This window comes from Globicephala melas, chromosome X (genome assembly GCF_963455315.2).
Source record: "Globicephala melas chromosome X, mGloMel1.2, whole genome shotgun sequence".
NCBI lineage: Eukaryota > Metazoa > Chordata > Mammalia > Artiodactyla > Delphinidae > Globicephala > Globicephala melas.
The window spans coordinates 37,244,003-37,260,090 of NC_083335.1; the positions used below are offsets into that span (position 1 = coordinate 37,244,003).

The 16,088-nt window shown below is 35.5% G+C and overlaps 1 protein-coding gene across 1 annotated transcript in view; it reads left to right on the forward strand.

Annotated features, from left to right (window-relative positions):
- Positions 1-16,088, forward strand: part of NUP62CL (nucleoporin 62 C-terminal like) — a 68,863-nt gene that overhangs the window by 32,402 nt on the left and 20,373 nt on the right. The window contains exons 5-9 of the mRNA XM_060292010.1: positions 3,306-3,465; positions 10,309-10,459; positions 10,717-10,766; positions 10,911-11,045; positions 12,744-12,855. Coding sequence (XP_060147993.1) covers positions 3,306-3,465; positions 10,309-10,459; positions 10,717-10,766; positions 10,911-11,045; positions 12,744-12,855 — 608 coding nt within the window. The remainder of the gene's footprint in view (positions 1-3,305; positions 3,466-10,308; positions 10,460-10,716; positions 10,767-10,910; positions 11,046-12,743; positions 12,856-16,088) is intronic.

Below are 16,088 nucleotides of genomic sequence, written 5' to 3' on the forward strand. Positions count from 1 at the left end.
CCTATCTGAGTCTTAAGATTCCTTCCTGCAAACTGGTACCTTTGCTACTAGCCCATCCCATCCACCACTGCCTTATGTACTTACCCACCTCCCCATCAGATATGTCTCAACTCAATACCCCCAACCCACTGTTGATTTTTTCCCCTACTCACCTTTCCTTCCCCCCAAGTATATTTACTTGCTCAGATTCTTCATCTCACAAATTAGCCCTGTAGGACAGCTTTCGAGTATCTGTATTTGTAAATTTATAGCCATTTGAGATTATTCTCTGCCCTAGGTATAACCAGCAAGTTTTAAGAGAAGCTTGCTTGTTATAAATCTCATCTTTTGCATTAGTCTATGAAAGTAATGATGTCCATTCCTAGCATGGAGTAAGATACATAGTTGTTGATCAGAGACAAGATAGGAAAATTGGATAGTAGGATCTTTTAAAGGATGGTCTCACTATTTTATGTAATGATTTTTAAGATCATCAGAGTGAGATTTATTTAAATGTAAATCCAAATTTGGTATGCAATTATTTTCTATTATTTATAGAACAGTGCTTCCCTTTTAGTACACAGATAACATAGAGTTGACTGTATTTAGTTTAGACCAAAGTTGTAACTTGCAAAATCAGACTGTGATAGAACCTTCGTTCTCAAAACCATTGCTTCTTTTGGTATTAATTGAAATATTATTGTTATTTGAATATTGCCTACTATGCCAGAGCTAATTTATACCTTTTAAAAATACCATGAAAATAAGGAACAAAGATAAATACTATATAAACAGTTTAAAATAATCATACCATTTTTTTATGACTCAAGAGTCCTTTGTGTTTAGACTGACAGGTATTAATTTCCTGAAGGTATTGCACAGCATCTTTGGAGAGCTGTTCATTTGTCTGTTAACCTCTTTCTTTAGTGGTAGTGATGGTAGTTGCTTTTTTAAAAATTATAAAAACCATACACACATGCATATATACATATATCACACCCTCTAGAGAAAACAGTTTGGTGCTTGTCTTAACAGGCTTTTTTCCAAATGCTTACAAACATACATTAAATTTATTTGTTTTACAAAAATGGGATACACACAGACATAATCATAGAATTTGCTGTTTTCTCTTAAGTATACGTTATCTTTGGACATCTGTCCGTGTCAGGAAATTCTGACTTAAAAAAAAAAAATCTTCTTTGGGCGAAGATAAGCTCCCTTACAACAAGGACTTGTTTTTTTCTTAATTGTTTTTCTGGGTTTTTTTGCCTTGAATATAGTAGTTACACAATGTTAGAATGAATTAATCAATAAAGGGGGGGGGTCTTGATAATGTCATTAATTTTCAGCATTTCTGGGGAGGGAATTCTTTTCAAATAAGACTTTTTATTCTCAGATGAAGAGCATGGTGACCACATGGCTATAAAGAATGGAACGTGGGATCCAATCTTTAACCTCTCCAGTGTCCTGAGTGATAGTGACCCCGGGGATCCTTTGTGACTGGGCATGGTCTTCTCTTGTGGTGCTCATTCTACTTTCACAAAAGCTAACCAAAAGAATGGGGGAATTATTGTAAGGATCCTTGTGGCCAAAAGGGAAATGAAATCTTATGGAAATCTAATACAGGTATTATCGTGGCAATGAACTTCAAGGAATGTGGAATTTAGAAGTTGTTCTAAAGTCAGCTTTAGGGACCTCCTGGATCTAATATTGCATAAACATAATTCAGGTATTTTCCTTTTGCCTGTTTTTTTCTTTTTTTAACTTCCTTTTGGTTTCTTTACCTCTTTTTCTGCTTTATATTCTTAATTTTGACTTGCTCATGACTCTTTAATTCTACTTTATGTTTTTCCTCTGTCAGTCCTTTCAGCTCCCTTTGCCTGTTGTCTGATTCTTTCTACATACTTGGAAATATTTCCAAATTTCTGCTTAGAGTCTGATTCTTTCCATATTTCTGGAAATATTTCCGTATTTTTACCTACTGTCTGATTCTTTCCACAGTTCTAAATGTTCGAAAATGAGATCTGACCTACCTTATCCCTGTTTGGCTAGAGCTTTTTGTGTCAGACCGTCTTATAGGCTGCCAGTAGCATATGGGATGGCTTCCTATACTTCAGATGCCCACCCTTGTCAACTGTGAACTAGGATCAAAGGACAGAGTTACTGAAATAAAGAATGGGTGTCTGAGCCTGATCCCTCAGCAGGAACAGAGTAGGCCAGTTTCCCTGAGAATAGGCAGTGCATGTTGGCAGTCACCATGATATATGTATTTATCTAGGGTGGCAGTTAACCTGAAAGTATTGTTAATTGGGAAAACAAGGCTAACGTAAAACAAACAAATAATTGTATACATGTTATAATATATTTTTATAACAAATTTCTTGTTACAGAAGCAGCATTTATTAATTATAAGAACATTTGAAAATACAGAGAACCAAAAAGAAGAAAACACTTCCAGTCTCCACCAGCCACAATTTTCTGTGCATTGTTTGTTAAGTGCTCACTGTGTAAGGAAGAACCAAAAGTGCTATAGGAGTTCAGAAAACCAAGAGATAACCATGAGTAGAAGAGAAGTGGACAGTAAACATGGTGAAGGAAGAATCTGAGCTCGGCCATGATGTGAACTGAGAATTTCATGTACAGAGACAGGGCATTTTAGTAAGGGTGTACTAGAAAAGACACATAGAAGAGAGGTCTGGGCTGTAGACAAAACTTTGAGAGGCTTTTAACTATAATACTGGCTAAGATGTATGCCTACTATGGGCTATGGTGTAGAGAAACAGGCAGTCTCCCCTATTGATAGGAATGTAAATTGGCAAAGTCTTTTTGGTAGGGGAATTGGAAAGTTATATTACAATTTAGAGCATGCTGACCCTTTGATCTAGCAATTTCATTTCTAGAAATTAATTACACAGATATATTCACATAAGTATGCAAAGTTATAGATGTACAGAGATTTTGTGTAAGATTGCAATTATTCTTTCCTTGCAAGTTTAGCAGAACTTACCGGTGAGGTCATCTGGGTCTGGAGTTTTCTTTATGGGAAGAGTTTTGAGGATTGATTCAATTTCTTTAATGGTTATGGGTCTGGTTAGGTTATAAAATGTATTTTTCTATACATTTATCCAGGATTTTAAGTTGTTGGCAGGAAGCTTAATCCAAATACCTGGCCTGCCATATATTATAGCAACATTGAGTTAAAATCATACAACTTGGAGTTCAAATTCACATTAAAAAATACTTCTATAGTTTTTCATCCTGAATAATCAGGGACTGAATTTAAAAATTCCTTACTTATTACTAACATTATACACTTTATTTTCCAGCTACAACGTCAACCATCACCACTACCACGGTCACCACCACCAGCACCAGCACCAGCACCACCAGTAGCTTTACCATGAATCTAAAACCACTGACATCAACTGGCATGAATAACACTGTTCCATTCGGCATGATTCCTAAACCTTTTACTTTGACCATTAGGTAAGCCTATTTGAAAATTCGTGTGAGTCTCATTTTCTTTGTCATATAGAAGGCATAGTTTGCTTGTACATCTTTAGAATAGTGTTTGAATGTTAGGTAAATGACTCAGAGTCAAGGAGCAGTTAGGGAAAGAATTTCTGTTGCTTAGGAAGTTGAACAACGAAAAGGATACCATTGTCTTCTGAATACCATTATAATACAATTATTACTATTGCTAATAATAGATAACATTTATTGTGCAATTACTATATGTTTAGAAATATTACAGTGCTTTACAGCATCATACCATTTAATCCTCACAATAACCTTATGAGGTAGGTACTATTTTTGTTCTCATTTTATAGATGAGTAGACTGGAGCACATAAAGATTTTATAATTCACCTCTGGTCACACACTTGGTAATGGTTGAGCCAGGATTAAAATTCAGGTAGTCAAGCTCTAGAGCCTGTATTCTTACAATTTATGCCATGTTCATCTCTAAGTATTTGGGTTTTTTTTTTTTACAACTTTATTGGAGTATAATTGCTTTGCAGTGTTGTGTTAGTTTCTGCTGTACAACAAAGTGAATCAGCTATATATATACATATATCCCCATATCCCCTCCCTCTTGAGCCTCCCTCCGACCCTCCCTATCCCACCACTCTAGGTGGTCACAAAGCACCGAGGTGATCTCCCTGTGCTATGCAGCTGCTTCCCACTAGCTATTTATTTTACATTTGGTAGTGTATATATGTCCATGCCACTCTCTCACTTCGTCCCAGCTTACCCTTCCCCCACTGTGTCCTCAAGTCAGTTCTGTACATCTGCATTTAATTAAACTTTTTATTTTGAGTTAACTGTAGATTCACATTTACTTCTAAGAAATAATACAAAAAATTCTGTGTGTACTTAACCTAGTTTTCCCCAATAATAATATCTTGCGATACTATAGTACAATATCACATTCAGGATACTGACATTGATATAGTCAAGATATAGAACAGTTCCATCACAACAAGGATCCCTCCTGTTGCCCTTTTATATCCACACTCGCTACCCTCTTCTCCTTTCCCTGAACCTGGGCAACAAGTGCTCTGTTCTCCATTTCTATGACCTTGACATTTAAAGAAATGTCATACAAATGGAATCATACAGCGTGTGACCTTTGGGAACTGTTTTTCCCACTAAGCATAATTCCTTGAGATAAAGTTGTCATGTGCATCAATAGTTTGTTCTTTTTTATTTCTGAGTAGTATTCCATGGTATTATAGATGTGCCATCATTTGTTTAACCATTCACCCATTGATGGACGTCTAGGTTGTTTCCAGTTGGAGACTATTATGAATAAAGCTGCTATGAACATTTATGTACAGGTTTTTGGTGAACCTAAGTCTCATTTCTCTGGGATAAATGCCCAGGTGTACAGTTGCTGGGTGATATGGTAGTTGCAAGTTTATTTTTTTAGGAAACCGCTGTAAATCTTTTCCAGAGTGGCTGTACCATTTTACCTGCCCAGCAGCAATGTATGAGAGATCCACCTTGTCCACACTGTTGCCAGTGTTTGGTGTTGTCACTATTTTTTACTTTAGCCCTTCTAATAGATATGAAGTGGTATCTCACTGTGGTTTTAATTTGCATTCCCCTGATGACTAATGACGTTGAACATCTTTTCATGTGTTAATCTGCCATCTGCATGTTTTCATTTGTGAAGTGTCTTTTCATATCTTTTGTCCATTTTCTACTTGAATTTGTTTTTTGACTGAGTTTTGAGAGTTTTATGTATTCTAGATACCTGCCCTTTGTCAGATATGTGGTTTACAAACATTTTTTCTAACTCTGTAATTTGTCTTTTCATCTTTTAAAGAGTATTTCACCAAACAAAACTTAATTGATGAGGTCTGATTTATCAATTTTTCCTTTAATGAATTGTGCTTTTAGTGTCAAGTTTAAGAACTCTTTGCTTAACCCTAGGTCCCAAAGATTTTCTCCTAATTTTTTTCTAAAAGTTTTATAGTTTTACATTTTATATTTAAGGTTGTGATCTCTTCTGAGTTAATTTTTATATAAGGTGTGTGTTTTAGATTGAGATTCTTTTTTTTTGGGTGGGGGGTCTATGGATGTCCAGTTTTTTCAGCATCATTTGTTGAAAGGCTATTTTCTTCCATCGTATGGCTCTTTCACCTTTGTCAAAAATCAATTGGACGTATTTGTGTCAAATGCTTTTTCTGCCTCAATTGATAGGATCTTTTAAAATTTTTGTTCTTTAGCTTCATGATATGGTGAAATATAGTCAATGATTTTCAAATGTTGAACCATCCTTGCATATGTGGAATAGATCCCACTTGGTCATGATGTATAATTTTTTAATACATTTTTGGATTCAGTTTACTAGTATTTTGTTTGTGGGCTTTCATATCCAAGTTCATGAGAGATATTGGTCCGTAGTTTTGTTTTCTTTCTTTTTTAAATTCTGTCCTTGGTTTTGATATCTGAATGTTACTAGCCTTATAAGATGATCTGGGAAGTATTCCCTTCTCTTCTATTTTATAGAAGAAATTTTGTAAAATTTGTGTTAATTCACTAAAAGTTTGGCAGAATTCTCCAGTGAAACCCCTTTTTAAGGAGCTTTTAAATTATAAATCAATTTCTTTAGTGGTTCTAGGACTATTCAGGTTATGTTTCATCTTCCATGAGTTTTAGTAGTATGCGGTTTTCAAGGAATTGGTCTGTTTCTTCTAAATTGTGGAATTTATGAGTGTAAAGTTGTACATATTTCCTTTTTGTCCTTTTAATAGCTATAGGCATACTCCCCTATTTCATTTCTGATATTGGTGATTTGTAGCTTTCTTTTATCAATTTTATTCATCTTTTCCCAAAGGAGTAGCTTTTATTTCATTGATTATTCTCTATTATTTTCATTTTCAATTTCATTGACGTCTACTCTTTATGAATTTTTGCCTTCTGATTGCATTGGTTTTATTTTGCTCTTTTTTCTTGAGGTATGAACTTAGATTATTGATTTGAGACATTTCCCCTTTTGTAATGTAAAGCATTTAGTGCTATAAATATCCTTCTTAGCACTGTGTTAGCTTTGTACTACATCTTCTATAATGTTGTATTTTCATTTTCATCCAGTTCTATGTACTTAAAAAATTTCCCTTGTGAATTCCTCTTTGACTCATAGATTATTTAGAAGTGTGTTAATATCCAAGTGTTTGGATATTTTCTTGTTTTTTATTTTTATATTGATTTCTAATTTGAGTCCATTATGATTGGAGAGCATGCTCTGTATGATTTCAGTTCTGATATATTTGTTCAGATTTGTTTTACGAGCGGGGATATGGTCTTTCTTGGTCAGTGTTCCATGAGCACCTAAAAATTGTTTTCTGCTCTTGGGTAGAGTGTTCTATATATGTCAGTTAGATTCTGTTGCTTCACTGTATTTTCAGATCTGTATCCTTGCTGCTCTAGTGCTTCTTTTCAGTTGTGGAAAGTGGCTTTTTGAATTTCCCAACTGTAATTGTGGATTTGACTATTTTTCTCTTTAGCCCTATCAGTTTTGCTTCATGTATTTTGGGGTCCTGCTGTTTGGTTGGTACATATTCAGGATCATTAGCTTTCCTGGTGCTTTAATTCCTTTATTACTATGTAATGTTCCTCTTTGACTCTGGTAATTTTCTTTGCTCTCAAATCAACTTTATCTGATATTAATATAGCCATTTATTTTTAACAATTAATCTTGCATGTATATCTTTTTCCATCCTTTTACTTTCAACATGTGTTCTTGTATTTGAAGTGAGTTTCTTATAGACAGCATATTGATGGATCATAATTTTTATCCATTCTGCCAATCTCTCTCTGTTAGTTGGTATATTTAGCACATCTACATTTAAGGTAATTATTGATGTGTTAGGGCTTAAGTCTGCCATTTTATTATTTTGTTGTTGTTGTTTTTTGTTACCTCTGTTTTTTGTTTTCTGTTTCTCTTTTTTTAAACTTCCTGTGGGTTATTCAGACATTTTTTAGGTTTCCGGCTTGTTCTGTTTATAGTGCTTCTGAGTATATTGCTTTGTATAGTTTTCTTACTGAGTGCTCTAGGTGTTGCAATATACATATGTAACTTACAACCATCTAGCCATAATGACGTTTTACCACTTTGGGTAAAGTGTAGAAACCTTACTTCCGTTTAGTTCCCTTTATGCTTCTTACCTTTTAAGTATAGTCGTCTCAGGTATTTCCTCTATGTACTTTGAACACCACGTTCCATGGTGTTATACTTTTTTGCTTCAACCATCAAATATGATTTACAAAACTCACGAGGGGTAGAATAGCCTATTATATTTACCCTTTTCCAACCATTTAGCTGTTCTTCTTTCCTTTATGAAATTCCATGCCTTCTTCTGTTTTCAGTTCCTTTCTATTTCGCCAATATTCAAGGGTAGTTTCGACAGCAACAAATTCTCTTTAGTTTGCTTTGCATAAAAATATCTTTATATTCCCTTCATTTCTCAAGGACATTTTCACCAGATATAGCAGTTGTGGTCAACAGTTTTTTTCTTCAGTACTTGAAAAATGTTGTGACACTTGCTTCTAGCCTCTATGGTTTAAGATGAGAAATCTCCTGTCATTCAAATTAGGGTTGTATTTTAAGTAATGTGTTGTTTCTCTCTGGCTGCTTTCAAGATTTTTTTCTTTATTTTTAGTTTTCAGAAATTTAAGTATTATATGTCTTAGTATAGATTTCTTTGAATTATTCTCTTTGGGATTTGCTCAGCTTCTTAAGTCTTTAGGTTTATATCTTTTGACAACTTTGGGAATTTTTCAACCTTTATTTTTCAGAATACTTTTTAAATCTCATTCTGTCTTTTTTTGTCTTTGTATAATTCTCTGATGATAAGTATGTTACCTCTTATTACCATCCTCCAGTTCCTTGAGATTTTTTTCATTTTTTGTCTCTATTCTCTCTCTGCTGTTCTGTAAGTTCTATTAATTTATCCTCAAGTTCACTTATTCTATTCTCTGTCATCTCTACTCTAGTATCAAACCCTTCAAGTGAGCATTTATTTCAGTTATTTTTCTTTTCTTTAATTTCCATCTGATTGTTTTTCATAACTTCTATTTCTTTGCTGAGGTTTTCTTTTTTTTCATTTGTTTCCCCAGACTTCATAATTGCTTGTTGGAACATTTTTTTGATGGTTGCTTTAAAATTCTTTTCAGATAATTCCAACATCAGATACCTCTCAATGTTGGGATCTCTAGGTTGTTTTCTTCTCTTTTGAGTTGTCATTTTCCTGGTTCTTGATATGATGGGTAGTTTTCGATTGTATCCTGTACATTTTATCTATTATGTTAGGAGATCTTGGTCCTATTTAAATCTTTGTTAATTAGGGAATCCTTTTGTTAAGGTGTAGTGCAAAAGTTGGGTACGTTTGTATGTTCAGCTTCCCACTGGACCCTGCCCACACCACCTCAGCCAAAGTGGTGCAGTGACTCACACTGCCTCAGTGCAGATGAAAGGTGTGGAAGTTCAGTTCCCCCTCCGCCCTGCTGACTCATTCCCCATGAAAGTGGGGGCATTGCATCGTACTACTTCATTGCCTCTAGTGGGGTTATAAGCTCAACTCCCATCTGGGCCCCAGGGCTCCCAGAACAAGAGGAAGCGGGGGACTAACTCATATTGCTTAGTTGCTGCAGAATTTCAACTTCCTATTGGGCCCCACTGACACAGGCGGAGGGGGGAAGCAAGATGTCAACTACTCTGCCTCATATCACTTCATTCAGCCTCATTGATGGTGGGTTGGTATGGAAGCTTAGCTCACTACTGGGTCCCACTGACATAGGCTCTGGGAGACGGGGGACAAGAGTGCTGACTGAGGCTCTGGGAGAAGGGGCACAGAGTGCTGGCCCTGCTTTGCCCTGCCTCAGTCAGTCTTAATTTTTCCAGTGGATATAGAGGTTAAGCTTTCCACTTAGCCTTGCTGACATAGGGGTGGTGGGAGGTGGAGTCCTTATTACCCCGAGTTGCATTACCTTGTTCAGTTTTAATGATGCCAGGTGGGTATACAGGTTCAGGTCTCCATTGGCCGCCACTGACACTGAAGACAAGGGGTGAAGCCTCATGGTAACTAACACTGTCTCACTCTGCCTCATTAAGTCTTGTTGCTGCTGGGTGGGGATTTAGGTTCAGCTTATCATTGGACCTCGCCAACAATGCCCTGGTGGGGTAATTGGAACACTGCCTGCCTCTGCTGGGCTGGGAATTGATGATCAGCTCTCCACCCAGCCCTCCCGATACTGCCCCAGCAGGGAATCAGAGCATTGCCTGGTTCCGCCAGTCCCCTGATGGAAAATAAGGTATCTGTTCAGCCTATTTGATACCACCTGGTAGGGGAATCAGAGTTCCCCTTAGTTCTGCCCAGTGGAGGGTGGAAGATCAGCTGCCTACTGTGCCATGGATACTGCTTAGATGGGGAGTGGATCACTTTGACTAAGAGCTGAGGGGAGAGGGAATCCCATCTCTTTGGCCGCATAAATGCAGAATGGAGCTTACGTCATGCTGAGTTGAGGGAGAAGGAAGGGAGCAGTTTGTGGCACAGACTTTAGCTGTTCTTACTGAAATTTAGTAGATATCTTAATAAATTGTTATTTGCTGTATTCCATTAAGATAATTTCCAGAGAGTTTGAATGGTTGTTTTTAAAATAATCTTTACCAGTTATGGTGGTTTTGTTGGGGAGCAGGTCTGAGAAACTCCTCATGTGCTGTTTTCTTCTTTAAGTCCTCATATGTTGCACTAAAGTATAAAAGAATCTGATCATACTTTTGAAAGTATGATCATATGATCATACTGTATCCTTTTTTTTAGTGAAATCATAACTCCTGTGATGACATATGGTCAGCTGAGTGGTCTGGTAAACAAATGGAGCCTTGAGTTAGAGGATCAAGAGAAACACTTTCTTCACCAGGTCACCCAGGTCAATGCTTGGGACTATACATTGATTGAGAATGGTGAGACGGTAAGAAGATATTCTCATTAATCTACCTGCATTGTACAAGTACTTTCAGATGAACACAGGAGACTAGACCTGTGTTTAGTGGTTAATTTTTCCTTCCAATATTGGTGATAAACTTAAAAATATTTTCTGTAGGTAATAAGTGCCCTGAATTAGGAACTCTTTCATACTTGAAGTGTATATGAGAAAAAAAATACTACTTTAAAATTACAATGTAAATTCAAATATTTACACTATTGTATTCTTATTTTCCTTTATAGATTATTGCTTTACATGGAGAAGTGCAAAAGGTGAAACAGGATCAGAAAAGGTAGAATCTTAGATTCCCTAGGTTGAAAGATTAAAGATCTATTTCTTTGTCCAGTTGTTTTTCCTTGTTATAGTTTATTGACATTTATTTTGTCACTCCACATTCCTTTCGTCAGCCCTTCTATTGACTTGTTATTTTTTTCAGGCTGGAGGAAGAATTGTATTTTATCCTGTCACAGCAGAAAGAACTAGAAGATCTCTTGACCCCTTTAGAGGAGTCTATAAAGGACGAGAGTGGGTCTGTTTGTCTGCAGCATACAGATGAGGAGCGTGAGAGGATGTAAGCAACTGAATAAAGATTGAGGAATGGGGCAGGACTTAGCTACCAAAAAAGGGAAAAAATGGTATTGAAAGGCAGGGAATAAAATAATTGGTAGAAAAGTGCAAGTTCTGGTAGTTGCCATTTATCACCTTATTTGACTATTATCTTTTCAGACTGCTTGAAAATGAAGTAATCATTCTGGCAATTTTGTTTTATAGCATTTTGTACAATGTTATTAATCTCAAGCTTATACATGACCACTTATATAAAGTTTTTATATTTGTCAAATTTGTTCTTAAATCAGAAATACCAATTTTATATATGTGGTGTCATGATATTGTGGAATATTTATGATCTCCTATTTATACCAACTCTTTTAAACCTAATGTTCCTTCAGTTGCTTCAGTGATAAATCCATTTCCTATTTTAAAGGCAATTAGTTAATCTGGGGGCAAACTGCATGGCTTTTAAACGTTGAATGATTTTGTCAATGTCTTGGGCTGGATATATTTTATTTGTGTGTGATTTAGTCTTCACCTTTGGTCAATATATTGCCAATGTTCCCACAGTAACTCTATCTCTTTGGACCTGAGATTTGTTAATCAGGCCAAATTATAAAATGCTGTTAGGAGAACTTGTATGAATGGCTACATAAACTAGATTGAGGTTAAATCTGACTCATTTTATCAATGGCTTATTAGTGAGTCAAGACTGAGCTTATTTTTTAAAACCTTGCAAGTTAGCTTTTTTGTAGGTGCATTAAATGTGATAAGTACAGCTAATCTGTATGGACCCTAGTTCTGTTTCTGCTTTTGTATTTCAGCCTTTGTGAATATTTCTTTCCTTTGCATTGACTATTCTATGCATTCTATCATTTTTGGGGGGAAACATAGATTTACATTTTCAGCCATGAGATCCTAACTGTAGGTTGAAGAAATAATTGAAACATTAGGTTCTTTCCAATTGCTTTTAGGTAGTCAGATTTACATTGTGTTGGAATCTTTACTAGAATCTTCAACAATCTAGGCAACCAATTACCTATAAGTACTTTGGGACAGAAAAGCAGTAGATGGTTATCAATAAATCTAATTGAATTATTTAATATTTATAGACGTTAAGATTGAAAAATCCTCTGGTCACTTTAATTCTTATAAACATATTCATTGACTAGGTTAAGAGTGTGTGTGTGTGTGTGTGTGTGTGTGTGTGTGTGTGTGTGTGTGTGCATGCACAAATAGTTGGTGTGGAAATCTTGAGAATTTAGTCAACTAATCAATTTGTTGTGAACTTAGCAGATTTATCTGCCTTTGATTATTGTGAATCTCATTTCTTAAAATATCTTTTGTTGGATGATGGAGGATATTTGTATAAGTTTTTACTTTGAAAATTTATGTATTCAAAATTGTTGAAGACATCTCAGCATTTACTAAATATTGCCAAACACCAAATAACTTCTCACATATCTAAGTGACCTATGGGTTTATTCTGATACCTAAAAAGAGAGTAAATAGGTGACTGTAAAAATGACAAGATGGATAAAAGCCTTCACCTATGGAGTCTTTTTAGAATATGGTCATGAATGCTACATCCATTAAAATGAGAAGGTAGGGGAACTGGGGCAAATCCAGTTGGTGGTATCATTCTTTGTATGTCAGTAACAGTGCATAGTGGAGAAAACATTTCTGGTTAATCCCTTTATTTTACCTACCTTTTCAGTTACCAGTTAGCAGAAGATGTATATGCTCGGCTGAAACGAACGGCCCAAGATCTCAAGGACATTATTGAGTACCTGAATACATTTGGAAGTCCTGCTGACACTACTGGCCCGGTGTGTTAACTGTTTTATCTATTTAGGCAACCAGAATTTAGTATGAAATTAGCATTCTGTCGTTCCTTTAGCTAGTTACCTTCTCCTGTCCACTGTAGTGCTCCTTACCTGCCTCCAGACATATGAAGCTTTTGGGTGTAGTTAGTGGGGCAGGAAATATTTAGGAGCAGAAAAGGTTGTAAGTTTTTTTGGTTATTCCCAGGAGGGTAAAAGAAATTACTGTTCTCCCAAAATTTTCAGGGTTTTCTCTCTGTTCTTCCTATAAGTATGTCCTTGTTCTTTTTTTTTTTTTTTTTTTTTTTTTTTTTTGCGGTATGCGGGCCTCTCACTGCTGTGGCCTCTCCTGTTGTGGAGCACAGGCTCCGGACGCACAGGCTCAGCAGCCATGGCTCACGAGCCCAGCCGCTCTGCGGCATGTGGGATCTTCCCGGACCGGGGCACGAACCCGTGTCCCCTGCATCGGCAGGCGGACTCCCAACCACTGCACCACCAGGGAAGCCCTGTCCTTGTTCTTATTTTTCTGTTCACTTACTCGTTAGCTAGTTTATCCTTCCTTTTACATATTAATCTATATATTCATATAACTGTAAGTGTGTATATATACATATATCTGTATGTATATACATGTTTGAGTCTGTTAGGTATATCCAGGCGATCCTTAACTTATAATTAGGATATATCTCAAAAGTTTGATAAGTCAACTATAAGACTTAAAAATATATTTTTCCATAGATATTTGTTAAGTATGCTTATTAGGTTTCCACCTGCCTTGTGGAATCCTAGTTAACTCATAATGTAAATTTATTGTAACATGAGAAAATACAGCAGAGACTCCAATTAGAGAGTTGAGATTTTTGAGTTAATTTGGAGGTAAGGAAGGACTGGTTTATTTTCGTTTTTCTATACTCTAATTAAAGAGCTTATTTCCTCAACCTTTCCCTATTGTCTTAGCTGCTAAATGGAGTCCTCCCTTTCCCCTCTCCCACCCCATGACAGTGACGGTTAGAGGAATCTCCCCTTGTGGGAGCTTCCATTGTACTTTCTATCAGTTGATTATAATTAGGAGTGGAGCCAGGAGCTGGATAGGCGAGGATGAGTGACCTATCTGTAAGTAGTAATTATTCTTTAGTGAGCTCTTTGTCAATTATACATAGACAGTTCTTTATCTATATACATATTACTAGCTTTTTTAATTAGAAAGAGAGCATGGTATAGTTGAGAAAGCACTAGAATTTTATTCAAGTCACTTAATCTCTCTGGGTCTTAGCTCCTTTTGCAGAATGTCAAGGGTGGACTAAATGATCTTGAAGTCTCCTCCAGCTATAAAAATTATGCCATTCCCTACTTTGCGTGAATCTAAAATTGAATAATTACAAATATAAATTAGTCTGGGATTATACATGCTACCATCTTCCTGTGTTCAGGCAGATGCAGGAGTTGACAATATAGGTTTTCTTTTTAGTGAAAGATTAGATCACCATTGTGATTCTAAAATTCAAAATTGTTTTGTTGTCATAGAACTTTGATGCATAGATAAATACATGCATACTTAGACATGAAGCAGAGTTGATGTCTAATCTCTCTGTGTTGAATTAATATAAAATGAGTGTTCTGAACAGAGTAAGTAAAAGGAGACTGTAATCTCATCCTTATCCTTTTTCTCTGCTTAGCCTTGGATTGTTTTATTTTATTTTAGTAGTGGGGAGTAAATGATTTGAGTCTTTTGTTTTTTGTTTTTACTGGCAAGGGTGATTGAGATGTTTAAGATGAGTGAATTAAAGGATAATTGCTTCTTGATAGCAGGACAAAAGAAGCAAGAGATCAGCAACAATTCATCTCTTTTCTCAGATAGCATAAATCATTGGACAGGAAGCAGAGAAAACATTTGTTGAACAATAATATTCTTGTAGATAATTAAGTGTAACCAGATCAACAGAGCTTTGTTATTGTGGACCATACACCAGGGTAGAAAAATACCAAGTATGTTCAACAGTATTCACGATGATGAGACTTACCTGTTTATTTTCACCATTTTTGAGGGGAGATAGGAAAGACCACCTAATTTCTAAAATTTTTATTAAGCAAGTTCATATTATGGTATATGATATTCAGCCTCATATTTTTATAAAAATTCATTGTTCCAACTACAAATTATATTTCTGTTTGTTATATTAAGATACACTGAATTTGCTGTTTTTATTACATACTGTTTAAGTGTGGTAACATTTTCATTTCTTCTTGTTTTCAGTATTGTCCTGGACTTTGCCAGAGTATTTGTCAAAAGTGTTCTAACATTTTTAAAAGGATTAGTATTTTTGTTACAAAGTTAATGCATATGCTTATTCCATGTATTAAGCTCGGGAAATATGGAAATCTGTAAAGAAAAGTAAAACACCTCTGTTACCAGTACTATGCTGATATATTAGTGTATTTCTTCCAAGTATTTTTGCTATGCTGGTAAAAATACTTATTTTCTTTTAAATAGCTTCGGAAACATACCTATATAAAGTTTTGGATTCTGTCTTCATTTAATATTCTTTCATAGTATTTTCCCAAAATTTTAACCATTCTTTGAAAATATGGTTTTAATGACTCTATAACATTTCATTAGAGATGACTTTACCATAATATATTTAATCATTTTTTATAGATGGAGATATTGTTTCAAATTTTTACCACTGTGAAATTAACCTGTAATGACCAGTTGTGTGTTTAGGTTTCATTACTTCCTCTGGATAGATTTCTAGAAGTAGAATATACTGAGTTAAAAGGTACGAATGTTTTAAGACTTTGGTATATATTGCAAAAATTTACATTTTGAAGGGCTGGGTCAATTTATATCACCATAGGCTGTATATGAATGTACCTATTTCCCCCACACACTTGACAACTGAGTATTACCGTTTATTAAAAATTGCTATTTGGAAATCTTGCCACTTGTGACAACATGGATGGACCTTGAGGGCATTATGCAAAGTAAAATAAGTCAGATAGAGAAAGACAAATACCATATGATCTCACTTAAATATGGAATTTGAGAACAAAAACTAAAACTAAACCAAGCTCATAGATACACAGAACAGATTGGTGTTTGCCAGCGGCTGGAGGTAGGTGGTGGGCAAAATGGCTGAAGGGGGTCAAAAAGTACAAACTTCTAGTTATAAAATAAATAAGTCATGGTGGCTATAGTTAATAATAATACTGTATTATATATTTGAAAATTGATAAAAGAA